A 15,128-nucleotide genomic window follows, 5' to 3' on the forward strand; every position below is an offset into this window, starting at 1 on the left:
AATACGATACAATACCATGCATTCTAATATAATGCAATTGTATTAACCCCAAAGGCAATTTGGTTTAGGGCAAAAAAACATGACAAGATACAGACAAGCCTCCGTTAGAGAGCTGGTCAGTTGTATACAGCTAAAAGTGCAATTTCTTAAAGAACACAACAATTCTTTGAAATATTAAAAGTTATTATAAATAAAATAGTTCTGGTCACTGTGGAGTTAACCACAGTTATATTGATGTTCAGCACAGTGGTTCCCGGCCTCCTCCAAAAGGTTGAAAGATAAATGTGTGGGCTAATGGGATGATTAATGGAGTAGGACAGAAGAAGAACACAACTCCGCTAGACAAATCTGTTTTCATTTTCTCCAGTCCTGCTGTTTTTGAGAGCTAATCAATAATTCAATCTGTTAAAGCCTTTACACAGTTATTTAAAGGGGCTTTAATCTGATATATTTATCATAATAATGGAGCAACTCACCAATTTTTTTTACCTGGCCGGACAACTAATGCAGGTTCTAGAACCTGCTCAGCAGCAAACGGCAGAAGGACACAGCTGGAGAGCAGCTGGTGAACATGGTGCAGCATTTAGCAGCTAAAGAGCCAAGGATGGACTCGTCGGGACGCAGACACCGCTCCACATTATATCGCAGGTTTAAAGGGGAACTCGCTCTTTGGTGGAAGTGCCAACAACTCATGAATAACTGACATGTGTCAAGTGCCTGAAACAACACACAAGGGGTGCTGTCAATAAAATGTTCAGGTGTAAAACCTACAGCAAATCCCACTGATGTGTAGTGGTTTAGAAATGAAATAAGCATCTAAAAGTTGTATTTGTGCAAGTAACTTGTTTAATTTTCCCGACAAGTGTTCATCCGATTGAGTCAGAACACAACCCAATGGTGTTAGTTGTGGTGAATCAGCAGGGCACGTGTTGTCAAATTGATAAAGAAGTTTTCTTAAATTCCTTGTATTTTTTTACCATGTGTCTTCTAAAGTTGCAGTAAATTTAAGTTTCAAGGGCTATCAATCTTTAATTTCAACATGGCTTACTATTCAAATTGTCACATACAAATGTCATAGTCCTGTTAGGCATGAAAAACAAAATATCATAGTGTATATTATAGCCTATACTGTGGTAAGTCATAAAATACGTCATGGTATAGTCTTTCATGAAAAAGTCATAGTACATTAAGTCACAAACTTGTCATAATTCAGTAAGTAAAAACTATGTGGGAGTACAGTAAGTGAAAAAGTGTCACAGTACATTGAGTCCTGGAAACGTCAAATCACAGTAAATCATGAAACTATGGTAGTAATAGTCATGTTAGTGAGAATTGTGTACGGAGGTTTACTCTGTCCAATGGATTAGGGCGAGCTGCCTGTGACAAATTGTCAAGTAGCATGTTTTCTGTGGCGCACACAGCTGACTCAACGGCCTCAGGGGGAAGAGTGTGTATGCGTGGGGGGCGTGGACGCATATACCTCGAACTCCCCTCGCCTCTTCTTCCTCACTTCATTCTTCCTCAAGGCTAATTTGGTGGCTGGTGTGTATGACACCTGCCACCGAGTCTAAAACAGATAACCACTTCCCCCCCTGGATTTCCCCCGGGACTGGAGGAGGAGGGAGGCCTCTTTAATATTTGTCTGGATGCCTCAGAGGGCCAGTGCTGCCTACAGGAAGGTGGTCACGAAGCTGGAAGACCTGAGATGGCCCAATGTCATTTATTATGAGGAACGATAAAATAACATATTTTAAACATGAATTCAACACAAAAAAAAACGGGCAAGACAAGATAAAATTACAAGATTTTGTGGTTTTATTCACATATACAGTACAAACATTCACAATGTATTTGTTACTGAAGTGCAATTTACAGACCTTAGCAGCAATTCCTCATATACTTTAATTTACATCATCATTAGACATTTGAAGATCTCTTCCACATCTTTGTCAATAACTTTTATACATTTTACATATGTACACTCATAGATACAATATTGCCATTCAGCCATGCCTTATATTCTATATTTCCCAAAATAAATCTGTAAATCTGTTTTTTCGAATCAGAGTCATGGTGATGCTGCATGTGGACGAACGATGTCATGTCTGTGGTTATGGATGATGACAGACCGACACTTTGTTAAACACTGTTGTGATGCTCACAGACCAGGATTCAGGTGTAAACAAAGAACCAGACATTCCATCTGTTTAACATTAACTTATGCAGTAAAGTAATATTCTTGTCCTGTGGTCCATTGTCAAAGTCTCTTATTCAAACATTCACTTACGTTAATTTATATTGTTCTGTAATTTTTTTTATACTTTGAATTTAATTTAATTTTGTAGGGTATTATTTAATACATTTAATTAATCAAATAAAACAAACTGGTTCACAGAAAACCAAAAGTATTGTAGCACAATAGAACTAAATGGTCTCTGTGTTGGGTTTCCTATCACACGGTCTCTTTACAGTTTTCCTATTTCATCACAGAAAAAAATGACACGTCGACCATCATGACACATTCAAATGCGAATGAAGGGGAAAGTCTTGCTAGCAGCGATAAGGACGAAATATTATAACGTTTTAAATGTTTTGAATATTTAACATAAAAATGCTCTGTATGCTCTTGGTACTGGTTTAACTGGGGGGCCTCATGTTAAAATAAATAATAGAGTCAGGACAGATTCCGATCAAACAGCAGCCCACCTAGTTAGGGCTGTTATACTGTCAAATTTGGTGTAATGTCTAATAATATAACTTATATATCGATATATATATATATTAATAGGATATCAATTAATTGGAAGGAATACTTGAAATTGGATTTTCAGAGCCTTTAAAAAACTCTAAATCAAATTCACACATTTTTAAATTGATAAACACTGATTGGCAATTTTTTTTCAACGAAGGGAAAAATTATGAATCAACCAGAAGCGGGTCACACGTTGGTCAGATTCTCAGCTCAATGCTTGTTGTGTAAAAATCCTCCCTCCACTGAAGAGCTTATTTCTCAGACTGAGAGTTTGACTGTTTCCTCACTTGGAGTTCGTGAAGTTCCCAGCATCAGCCGGGGGCAGGAGAGGAAAACCACAACATGACAGAACCGCACCACTAGATGTCACTCTCACTATTTGGATTTTACCACTGACTGAGCCGTGCTGGTGACGCCTTCCATTCATTTTCAACACCTTCAAGAGAAATCGGCAGTGACACAACCACATAAGTCATGATCGTCACGAACATAAACATTTAGCTGGGTTGTGTGTTTACATCGGGGAAATACGCAAAAATGAGTGCGAGGTACAAATGTACACGGATCCAGAGTCACGTCAGAATCTATGAACGCCTACATGGCATTTCAAAATAAAACCACCCTCAGGTCGCCCAAGGTGCTGAGCAAAGCTGCACGCCACCTCGACTGCTATCGGCTCGGGGTGGTGGTGACACGGCGAGGGAGAGCGAGTCGATGAGGTCAACGAGGCCTCGCTAATGAGTCACAACCCCAACTCGCTCTTATTGGTGATTCAGGTGTTTGGAGAAAGAACAGGACGGGCCGAGGTCAAAAGACAAAGAGGGAGGAAAGATAAACAGAGAGGGGAAAACAAGGAAATACACCTCCGCCATCTTCACCGCCACCACCTCAATTTGTACTAAGGCGAGCTGTAATGGCCGTGTTTACGTACACCACCACGTTTCCTTCCCTCCTCTCTGCCCAGTGGGGTGAGAGCGGGGGGAGGAGTAAAAAAAAAAGAGGGTGTATTAACCTGTCGTCGAGTCATGTCGAAATCCATCGCTTGGAAGGCGGTAGAGAGAGAGAGCGACAAAGAGGAGGCGAGGGGAATAAAATGGAGAGAGGGCAAAGGAGGGAGACAAAAGGAAGGGGAAGTCGGGAGTCAAGGGGTGAGTCTGAGAAGAAGAAAGAAATAGAAATGAGAGAGGGACAGAGGGAGGGAGAGAGAGAGGGGAAGGTGAGGAGGTCTGAAAGCAGGTCTCTTTTTCTCACTCTCTCTTTTTCCTTCCTCTTCCTCTATCAGCCGTCACCCTGACAGGGCTGGTAATTGGACGTGGACCCCTCTCTCTCTCACCCTCTCTCGCTCTGTCTCTCTTTTCTCTCTCTCTCCCCCGTGGCTCGGCTCCTCAGCGGGAGCCTTTGGGCCCGGAAATAGCTGATGACAAGATAGCGGCTGTCTTTCATTCTGCTCAAGGTTACCCCACCCTTCCCTGACGGACAGAGAGTTGCGGTATTTAGGTGTGTGTTTGCTTAAATGTGTGTGTTCGTGGGTCTAAACGATTATTGTTGGTCTCTTTTTCCTTTTCGGCCCGGTGCCGCCGACCTTCCTCTGGATGCGGGTGAATGACGGTGGGGATGGCGTTGATGTTCAGGGGTTGAAACTTTCGGGAATAAAGGTTGTGAAACAGGATGTCGGTGAGGAGCACAAAGTCATCTTACTCTAAAAAAATAAAGGTTAAACAAACACTTCTTCTCTCTCTCTCTTTCTCCATCTCACACACTCACACTCATACACAAACACACACACACAGACACACACACACTCTTCCTCAGACCGCCAGCAGGAACTGTTCCTGCTCAGGCGGTTTCTTGACCCAGGTGCCGAGGCCTGTCTCCTGCAGAGATCTGAACCACTGCTGCTTCACTGTCTGATAGGGGCGCGCCGCCATCTTTGCCTCGCAGTACAGGAGCTGGTCGTCCGCCGAGCCGGACACGATGATCCCCAACTGATGGCGACCGGAAGAGGAACATAAGACAAAAAAAGAGAGGGAGTAAGATAAAGCGACACAGAGAAAAAACAAGTTGGGGAGAGAAAAACAAAAAGAGGAATAAAGCCGGGGCATGGGGGCTAAAGGTTTCGTCGTGGGGGAGGGAGGGAGGGAGAGCAAAAACAAAACGAATGAGCCGGCACAAATGCATTTCGGGTGGGTGGGTGGGGAAGGTGGTGGTGGTGGAGGGGGGCTTCAACAGCTGTGTAATCTCCCCATTTAAATTTCACAAGCAATTGAACATTCTCTGTGCTTTTCTGTGCGTTCCCATCGTCGCGAGGGGGAAACAATGAAGTTCGGTTGGGGGGGGACGGGTGCGGGGGGGGGGAGAGAGAGAGACAGAGTGAGGGAGGGAGAGCGAAAGTTTCTTTTGGAGATTAGTGCGACTGCTCTTGCGTGGCCCCTCTGCGCAGCGCACGGGGAGCACTTAGGGCGGGGGCCTCCTCGAGTACTTCTCCAAATAATTATGGTTTCACAGTCATTATGCTTTAACGGCCGCCATTTGGCGACGCAGGCAGTGTCGGTTACATAAAGTTTCAGAATGGAAAATGAAAGTGCCCGCGCGCCGCCGTTAAAAAAGATCCGATCTGCCAGGTTGTGATAAGCCGCACGTGCAGCAGATGTTACCGGGGCGACAAATGTATCTACGGCGGAGAGGAGACGCCACGAATCGTCTACAGAGCGTTCACCTGCAGCCACAGAGCTCTGCTGCTGATTTCAATACACGGGTCTGACTGAGTTGATGATGGCACGGACCTCTTTAGTTAATGTTTCTGCATGACCCAGTGTGTGTGTGTGTGTGTGTGAGCACATGATTACTGGCATTAGTTTGCATATTGTTCTTTTCAACAGCTGAGTAATACCTTGTGTTTTCCAGCAGATGATGAAACAGGCTTTTATTCATAGAAACGTTGCACTATTCTTTAGGGCTCGTAACAATAACATCACATCATAATATGTTGTACCTCCGAAGAAAACAAATACACACGTGGAAGGTTTTTAATCAACATTCAAATTAGGTGGATTATTTAGCCAAAGCAGACACGTCATCTTTCCTGATCCAACAGAGGGCGATCACTCTCAGCTTGAACTCCGTCAGTGGGCAGAAATATTTCGTTGGTATGCAGGGAACATGGAAGACGCTAGCATAATGTGGGGTTCTGCATCGTAAATCGCAAAGTAACGGACAGAGGGGGCGCTGTTTGTCGACTTTGTACCAGGCATGTGGGGATTTATGCAAATATGTTGGAACACATTGGGTCAAATTTGTCGAAACATGATTTTTGACTGATTCTGGGACAGAAGAACCTGAATAATTCAACACTGTTATGATGATACGTTTATGTTTTTACTGAGTGTCTGCTTTTATCATGTTTCCTAAACACAATCCATCCACTGACCAGAAGTTCTTGCTGTCGAGTCGCCTTTCTCTCCTGGTAAATTGAATCTAGCCCACCCTGCTCTGACGTGAAGGTTTGTGCTCACCTTGCGGTACAGCCTGCTCCAGCGCGTGAACAGGGCGTGCTTGCAGAGACGCGATGGAGTCCCTGATTCCCGCCTCCGTCCCGTGGCGGTGCTGACCACCTCCAGCTGCGTGTCGCCCAGCGTCCAGTTGACGCTCAAGCACGAGGCCTTTCCCGGCTGCTGGTACTCGGCACTGCTCAGCCCTGCGGGAACGACAACACGGCAGAGAGAATGACTTGGGTTGTTTAACTGCTGTCGAGGTTTTTCCTCTAAAATTCAAAACATTTGATGCGAGTGTGATTCATTTGTGCAAATCTGAGGGAAAAATATGAAACCATGTGTTTTTCTTTTCAAACCTTCCGCTTTGCTGTTTCGTTTAACCTTCCTCCACCCTTCCCTTGCTCCCTGAGGCTAATGGCAGACATAAAGTTTTGCAGCGCTGCAGAAAGCCAAGTCAACCTGGGCCTGAAACCGCAGGGCTGTTTATATGAGGCTTTGATACACCCTGAGAGAGGGAGGGAGGGAACAGGAGGTCTATCCAGCACATAAACAACGTGCTCCTGCCGCTGTGTGGGGGCTCGTGTCCCTGCAGTTCACAGTGGTTGAGTGGTGGCTGCTCTGTGCACTGTAAATATTTTCTACAGTCACAAAGATCATCTCTCCCCTACACTGGACAGTACGCATCTCAGTCCTGCCCTCTCTGAAATAAGTGGCCCCTCGAAAGACAGAGGTAGAGGAAAAGTGGAACTACATGATCAGTCCAAATCACAGGTGTTGGCAGAGGTGCGAAATGAACAAGGGCTCAGGGCAAAATGTCCCAGAGGCTTAGTTGTTTCATAGGAAGCAGTTTTCCAGCCGGTTCTGGGTAAGAAGTTCTGATTCAGAGTTTCAGGCCTTAAAAACATTTGACCCGACAATCTGAAGCAGCAGACTGATCAACATACTGGTGGTGGTGCAGTGAGGAAATAAGTGTCAGTGTTTCCGGCAGTGGTGTAGACACATATACTTTTATTTGTCGTACATTAACTTTTACGGGTACTATGAATATTGATCAGGATGTATGTGCCGTTGCAAGGCTAAATTTAGCTAGTGCAGTTGTATGGTTTGCTGTAAAAAGGTTGTAAAACGCTTTTATGATTCAACATGAATGAATTTTTACTTCCGAAAATTAAAGAAAATGTTTTGATGATTCGGGGGAAATAATGCTTATTCACTTGTTTTGCTGAAAGTTAGCTGGCTTCATTAAGACCTGCAGCTGGCCCAGCTGAAATCGGATTCGCCGCTGACGTGCCCCTGTCCTGTCGGTTGCCGATTTGTGAGGAGTTGTTATTTTCGAATCTTTTCTTAAGAACACAATGTGCAAGTCACGATTTTCAAAATAAGATGTGTGGCTTTGCTCAAAGCTACAGAGCTCACAGAAAACAATGGATGACATATTGGACATAGATGATGTTGAAATGTGGCCCCTTTGGGCCCCTGATTAAGAAACATCCTAGATCCGGCACTGCAATAGTTAGACATGGAGTCTGCTACATTCACATGCATGTTGGTAGAAAGGTCAGAGCAGGAAACATGTGTTCATTCATGGTAACCTGCACTGCTGAAGTGACTGCTTGTGATGTATGCAACTTGTTGAACGAGTGAAGAAACAAACATAGATTTCCTTTAAATTAGCTTTGTATCTCTATAAGAATTTATTTCGATAGCCCCTTTGCCAGTTTCTAAAAACTATTCTAGAACCAATAGCCACATGCTATATTTATAATACAAACTTACAGTATATAAAAAAAAATTTGTTACGGAAAGCAAACTGCTGATGTGTTTTCAGGTAAAGCTTGACCTTTGACCTCATGAATTCACATTTCAACTCATGCCTTGCCACAGACGTGCTTGTTCTTGTTTTTTTTCCTAATTGCTGAAAACACTACAGAGGTAGAAACGTTGGGTGCACGATGAGTCACACTGCCACAGACGAGCTCCTCGTGTAGCATCGCCGCTAACGGAGTGTGACAGCTAAGTTCTGCTCCAACACTGAATCCACTCGGAATCTGTGAAACTGTCTCGGGGAAGGAAGCACCGTCTTGGATTTCACCTCGACTTCCAACCCAGTTATTTGTTATTTCGGGAGGCTTGACAGAGAATCAGCCGACAGATTTCCGTGCGACGGCTGAACAACAGCTGCTTCTGATCTCGGCGCCTGACAGACAGCTTGTTAAAGTACAATACCTGGTGTACAATACCACAGTACATGCCTGCAGATCATCTCCCATCATGCCACACTCATTTCACCCGTCCTTACTCGCTCTTCCTTTTCTGCAGCACCTCGGAGCCGGGATGAATTGCCTGCCACGGTAACAATCCTCCAAGTCTCTTATTACCCATCTCTCCTCTCTTGTGCAAACGCACTTCTTTGAACAAAGAACCCCCCCCCCCCTCCCCAATCCATCCTGCCTTCTCTCTTTTCTCTTGCTCCATTCATGGCTCATTTCATCCATTCAATGGACTTGACTCCTCTGTTTCTGTAATAGCCAATTTGACTTTTCCCTCATTGAAGACTTGATCAATTTCTCTTCAGGGTAGTGTTTGGCAGGATTCAGAGCTGTACAGTGAGAGGACCCGTGGCTTAGTATCTGAGGCTGCTGTGGAGCCACGATGCCGCACAGCATGTGTGTGTCTGTGTACACACTGCATCTATCCTGCATCACTGGAGTTCAGCATGCTTTGTTTGAAGTGTGTCTCGCAAGATCGGGGCAGTACAGTGTCTGCATCAAAGCTCAATGATCTGTATACAAGAAAAAGTTGTTGGTTCAAATTCCTGAATCCGCTCTAACAGTCATGTAAAACCAGTACTTCACCAGTAGGCCCTAACGATGGGGACTCACTCACACAACATATGCTCCAGTTTAACGCCCTGAGACTTAACCTGCATTCAAACATGCACTCAGCTCCGGACATTTCCTCAAACTCTCCGGAGGGGCTGTATGCCAGCAACATCAATGAATGGCGGATTTTTGATGGAGACTAGACTGTTCTTGTGCCTTAAGTTGAAGTATCACAGGTGGAGAGGTCACCCAAGAAGAACCTGGTGGATGAAGACGCTATGCTCATCCCTCTACAGAACTGTTGATCTCATCTCATCTCCGTTAGGGAACAGTCAACTACTTTTGAAACATATTTCAAAAAGAGTTTGGAGACACTTAAACTGTGCGGGAAATAGAACAGGATTCAAATTCAAGAACTTTTGTCGTGACCAACTTTTTCCCATTGCTGTGAACGCGTCTGACCAGGAACATCTTCTCCAGTGTTTTTCATATGAGTAACGCAAACAGCGCAAAATGTCCAGACACAAATTTTCAGGGCATTTTCTGTAGTTCATGTCCGAAAATGGCTTCAGTCACATGCTATGGTACTCAAATCTGACTTTGTGGAATGGCAGCAGGGTGGAGCAGGGGAACAAGCGACCGCACTCCACCAGCAGCCCAACTGGTGGTGAGCGAAGATTACTAATGTTTATTTTATCTACTGTTGTTCTGATTCCTCTTATCCGGAGAAATGACAAAGCCTCGCCACAGTTTCTGCTCACGCTCCATAGAAAGCAAACAGGAGGACGAGCGCAGAGGACACATCTGCCCGTCAATGCGTTTCAGCCCTCGGGGGTTTCAGGTGGAGCTGCTTTGGCCGGCGTGCGATAAGAGCGGTGCCTCCAACGCGCTCCACGGGAGTTTCCTCCAGGGGTGTTGCTTTTTAAAATAACCCTGGACACACAATGGCCGAGGAGCTCATCAGCGCCGATGAAAGGGCGGAGGAGGTGGTGGCGGCAGATCTGCACTCGGACATCTGAATGCAAGCGGAGCTCTCTCTGTTTTCTTTATTTCCTCTCCGCCCATGCTGTCTCCCCCCCCCCTCCCCCTCTCCCTCCCTCTCCTCCCGTGCTCCCTTCAGATTGAATGGCTGTCTGATAAGGGCTGTGATTACATTGATTTGGTGTGGGGCCATCTCCACTCGCTGTCCATCTTCCTCCCCCTCCTCCCCCTCCTCCATCCTTCAATAGACTGTTGCTACTCAAGGCAGTGCAGGTGCAACGATCCGACAGTTTGGGACACACTCGCAGAGAGAAGGGAAGAGGGCCGTGTGTTCGCTGGCGACAGAGGAGGTTACGCCAGTTTTGAGTAAAGACGAAGTAAAGTAACGTTTGACACGTTCAGACATGCACTGAACTAACGGATAATCTAAAATCATCTGAAGTAAATGAGAACTCAAATATCCGAGTGAGAGGCTGTGGACTTTTCTCCAGAGCTTCCCTGCCAGGCCCCCCTGGTAAAAACTCTGTATAATGTCAGGGTGAGCCCACTACTCCAGCAAGTTTAGAATGCATTAATTCGGCTTCTTAACATTAAATCAACCGCATCCCTGCTTCTCTCCATTGCCTTCCTGTCCATTTCAGAATGGATTTTCAGATTGTACTGATCACTTTCAAAGCTACATCATTGAAATGTTGACCCGTATGTGCCTGTTCGCAGCCTTTTTTCTCATATGAAGAAAACAGCAGGAGAATCTCCGCTCAGACGCATTTACAAAAACACAGAAATCTCCGGAGCGTTCAGGCGCGGGGTGGTGCAGGAGGCAGGAGGCAGGAGGCAGGAGGCAGGAGGCAGGAGGCAGGAGGCAGGAGGCAGGAGGCAGGAGGCAGGAGGCAGGAGGCAGGAAGCAGGACGTATAAATTCAGCTGCGGAAATCGCATGGTTTGGTTTGCCACACACTCATACCCTATCAACAAATGCTCTCTCCACATGTACGTTCTTCTTCTGCTGTTTCTTCCTGAGATAATTAAATTATTGTAGTTTTTTTTAGTTTTGTGTCTATCACGTTTTAGATATGAACATGCCCACTGGCTCGTGGTGAATCCTGCTATACTCTTATACATTGGACTCATTCATCCAGAACGGTCTGACAAACTATTGAGCCTCTCACTCGGAAATTTGCGTCGCCCCCTTTGGTGGATGTCAGGTGATGATCTGGAGTATTTACTCATTAAACAACCCTTATACTGAGGTTGATATTAGTTAGAGTGAATAACTAATTAGTATAAATAAGTATAATTGACTAACAGTGTCATACCAGACCATGATTCTTGAGACATGAACTGCAGCTTGTAAAATCTGAGACTAAAACCTCCAACCCAGACAAGTCAAATGACTCCACTCAAAAAGCCATTGAACAAATCATGAGAAATGTTGCTGAGGCCGTGGTCGAGGGATCCTGTGATAAATTCATCACAGCCATCATCACCAGAGGACGATTCAGCACAATTATCAATCTTGATGAGGCCAGTCCTCACAAAATATTCATCCTCATGGCAGCCAATTACCCGGAGCAGAGCCCTGCAACACAAAGAGTTCCTGTGCCCTTCAAGAAGTATACTCGAAAGCTGACAGAAAAAGGGAGAAGGTGTAAGATTTAGTTTTATCCCATTGTTCGCATTTGACAGGATGTAATGTGTTTCCTTGTGTGCGACTGTCACACTCTTTGTTCTCATCAACGATCCCCCAGCAACCAAATGTGCCCTACATCTCCGTGCGTCCCTGTCACTCAGCTTCTCCGACTGGCCTAGATCTGAAGTGATGGCTGATGCACTTCCTACAAGTTGGGTGTCATTCAGATCCTCTCCCAGCATTCATCTCTGCTGCAAACAGAAGCCCGGGGGGCCTCAGTGGAGCCCTGCGAGCAGACACACCAGACGACTTCTTAGCTGTTGCTTGTCTCGCTGCCACGATGTCATTGCAGCGAGGCGGGGGGGGCAGAGGATTATTAGGCGCGTGTGTACGGGTGGGGGAGGTGGGCGTTGCATGCGTGACGGCTTGTGATTCACTCGGCTGACGTTTCTATGAAAATACATGTCTGAAAATAGATACTGCACACAAGGGTTGTCGGATCGCTACATGGGATACCCCAGCCGAGAACTACTAAACACACAGAGAGGTGTGTTCAAAGGCGGGTTGAGAATAGAAACACATAATATGTACTTCAGTTGGCGGAAAAGTAGCTAAAGTAGGATTTAAACCTCTTGAAAGTCATATAATACTTAATACAGGTGAGTTTAAACACTTTTGAATGAATACACTTTGATTAATCATGTATTTCAATATAATCTGTTTTTTCTTTTTTGTTTCATTATGACACTGTGGTAAAATGAGCAACTAACTTCGAAATAAGGGTTAATTAAATTACATTTTTCCCTTTATGTGGCTACTATCAATATTTTCATAAAAAACGATCTATTTAACTATTTTAGATAATGTGAAAGGATTCGATATTGTTTATAAAGAGAGGACGACATGACACATGACTGCTCCTCAAAGTGAAGCCAAAGTGTTAAAGGTTATAAATCGTGCCTCTTCCATTTTAGCGGATGGGATATGGACAGTGTTGCCATAGTTACTTTGAAAAAGTAACTTAGTCACTTTTTAAGTTACTTGCTTTTAAAAGTAACTAAGTTAGATTAAAAGTTACTTTATTAGTTACATTCAGCAGCTGCCGACAACACCCCCGCTGCCTAAACATAAAAATGACAACCGGTTTAGCCAACACTCACTTTATTAGAAACCGCCGGAGCCCCCCCCCTAACGCGCGAACCGAGGGTTCCCACAACGGAAACTGTAGCTGAGGTGATCCGCGAGACGGGACCGACACGCGTCCAGAGTTGCTGCCGCCGACCGCGGTACCCGGTCCCCTCCAACAGCCCGCCTTCCGCAGCGCCGACGGACACCGCCCAGCGGCCCACTAGAAGGAAAGCCCCCGCACCGCAGACGAGCACCTCCCCCACCCAAAAAAAGTCGAGGCGTGCCGTTTCAGCAGATGGCTCATTAGGGAATTTTCAGGTTTAATCTTTATGCTGTGTAATTTTATCTCATTTAACAAGTCTGTATTTAAAAAATATCAGACTTGTTTATTTTCAAAATAAGTTAAGTGATATGGAATCAAATAATTTTCAGGTTCTGATTAAACAGATCCACGGTAACAGGGACACACTGATAATGTCTTTGTCTATATTCTCATCACTTCTCAGGAAAACTGACAGAACCAGGTCATTTGAATGGAGTCGCCCCAGGAGTCATGTACCTCCGTGCACTGCTGGAGTTTTTCCATTTGTGTGAACTCTCATTTCAACTGCTCTGACCTTTGATGAAACGGAGACTGGTCTAAATCAGAGAAAAACCTCCCTGTCTGCTGCTCAACCTTCAAAGGAGCGTCTGTGTCACCGTGGACCCATGGCTGAATCTCATTGTGCCACTTCCTGCGGTGAAGACCGTGTTTCACCTGCATCACAGCGAGGCGTGTCTGACGTGTGTGTGTGCGTCACAGTCGTACCACTGAGCAGCGGCTGGTTGCGTCTGTACGTGGCGGGCAGGGGGCCGAGGCGCTCCTGCCGCTGGCTCACGACTCGGCCCAGGTGGCCCGTGTGGCGCAGGCTGCCCACCGTCACGCTCTGCAGGTACACGGGCTCCAGGAAGTGGCTCAGCAGCGCCCCCTGCAGGCCCAGGACGTTCCATCTGAGGGGAGGCGGGTAAGAGGGAGAGGACAGGTGGGTGGGTGAGGAAGAGAAAAGAGGGAGAGGGGTGTGGAGATGGAAGAGGAGGAGTATGTGGGAAAAGAGGCAGAAATAGGGGGAGGAAAAGGGAGAGAAGGACGGAGAGCTTCAGTGACAGTTCGAAACAATTTGATCATTATCTTGATGTGGGACGTGATGACCCCCTACACATGCACAACACACACACACACACACACACACACACACACACACGCACACACACAAACACACCACCAACACCATCTAACACACACATGTCTTCCTCTCTCACTTTCCCTGCCTCAGAGACAGACACCGTCATCACCAACATCAACACTGCCAAAGGTCAGTGCATCAGCATTCGTCGCACGCCACGCCACATTACCATGTGCGCATCCATCGCCGCCGCCGAGGTTAATGCACTGCGCGGGGGGGGGGGGGGCGGCTACGGGGAGAGAAAGCTTCAGCTGACCGCCTCAGGGTCGGTTTCAGGGAGATCCACTGGTGACACAAAATCACTGTGGGGCTAATCCTGGCAGCCGCAGCCCCACCTGATACCGCAGCCAGCTGGTCATGTGCCACCCACTGTTGAAATCCACTCTGTTTAACCAGCAGATGCTAATTTATGGATGGAAAATTATAATTAACTTGTTTATTATCATAGTTGCCCTTCAAACACCCCCCCCCCCCCACACACACACACACAAATACAGACACATATGCACCCACACCTGAGTTGAGTACATTGGGCTAATGATGTTATATGAGTCACAATCGGAGGCTCTACAATATGCTACTAATCATTACTACATCATTGTTCTTTTTGTTAATCAATGTTTCTTCATCTGCTTGTGATTTTGTGTCGTGCAGACTTAATAATCTCTCACTACGGCTTCCTTCACCTCCCGAACAGTCAATTAACACCAGCGGCTTTCTGGGAAATCAGGAATTAGTGTTCGCCCACCGCCCACGCTTCACCTGCAATCTGTCCTTCCTTTCTCAAACAGAGAGGAGGAGCTATGCGCACACACACAAACACACAGACACACACACACAGACACACCCAGACACACACACAAACACCAAAACAGAAACAGTTTAGCCTGAAATATTAATTTTGCCAGAAAGCGACACCGTGAATCAGAAACATCTTCTAATCTCATGCAAGAAAAGAGCCATCTGGCTCGGGTGTGTGAATTTGAAGAGGAGAGAGAGGCCTCCCCTCTCTTCCTCTCTCCCTCCCTCTCTCTCTGTCTCCCTACATCTATCCTTTCTTCCCTCCCCTGGTAAACGCCGACCATTAAAGTAATGTGCTCAT

General features: G+C 45.8%; 1 protein-coding gene across 1 annotated transcript in view; it reads right to left on the reverse strand.

Moving 5' to 3' along the window:
- Window positions 1-2,767: 2,767 nt before the first annotated feature.
- The window catches only part of adarb2 (adenosine deaminase RNA specific B2 (inactive)), a 176,941-nt gene continuing 164,580 nt past the window's right edge, over window positions 2,768-15,128 (reverse strand). Inside the window, exons 8-10 of the mRNA XM_062379059.1 lie at window positions 13,612-13,793; window positions 6,265-6,446; window positions 2,768-4,737 (exon numbers count right to left, since the gene is read on the reverse strand). Of these exons, the coding sequence (XP_062235043.1) occupies window positions 4,561-4,737; window positions 6,265-6,446; window positions 13,612-13,793 (541 nt within the window). The 3' untranslated portion in view covers window positions 2,768-4,560. The remainder of the gene's footprint in view (window positions 4,738-6,264; window positions 6,447-13,611; window positions 13,794-15,128) is intronic.

Source organism: Platichthys flesus, chromosome 21 (assembly GCF_949316205.1).
Source record: "Platichthys flesus chromosome 21, fPlaFle2.1, whole genome shotgun sequence".
Lineage (NCBI taxonomy): Eukaryota > Metazoa > Chordata > Actinopteri > Pleuronectiformes > Pleuronectidae > Platichthys > Platichthys flesus.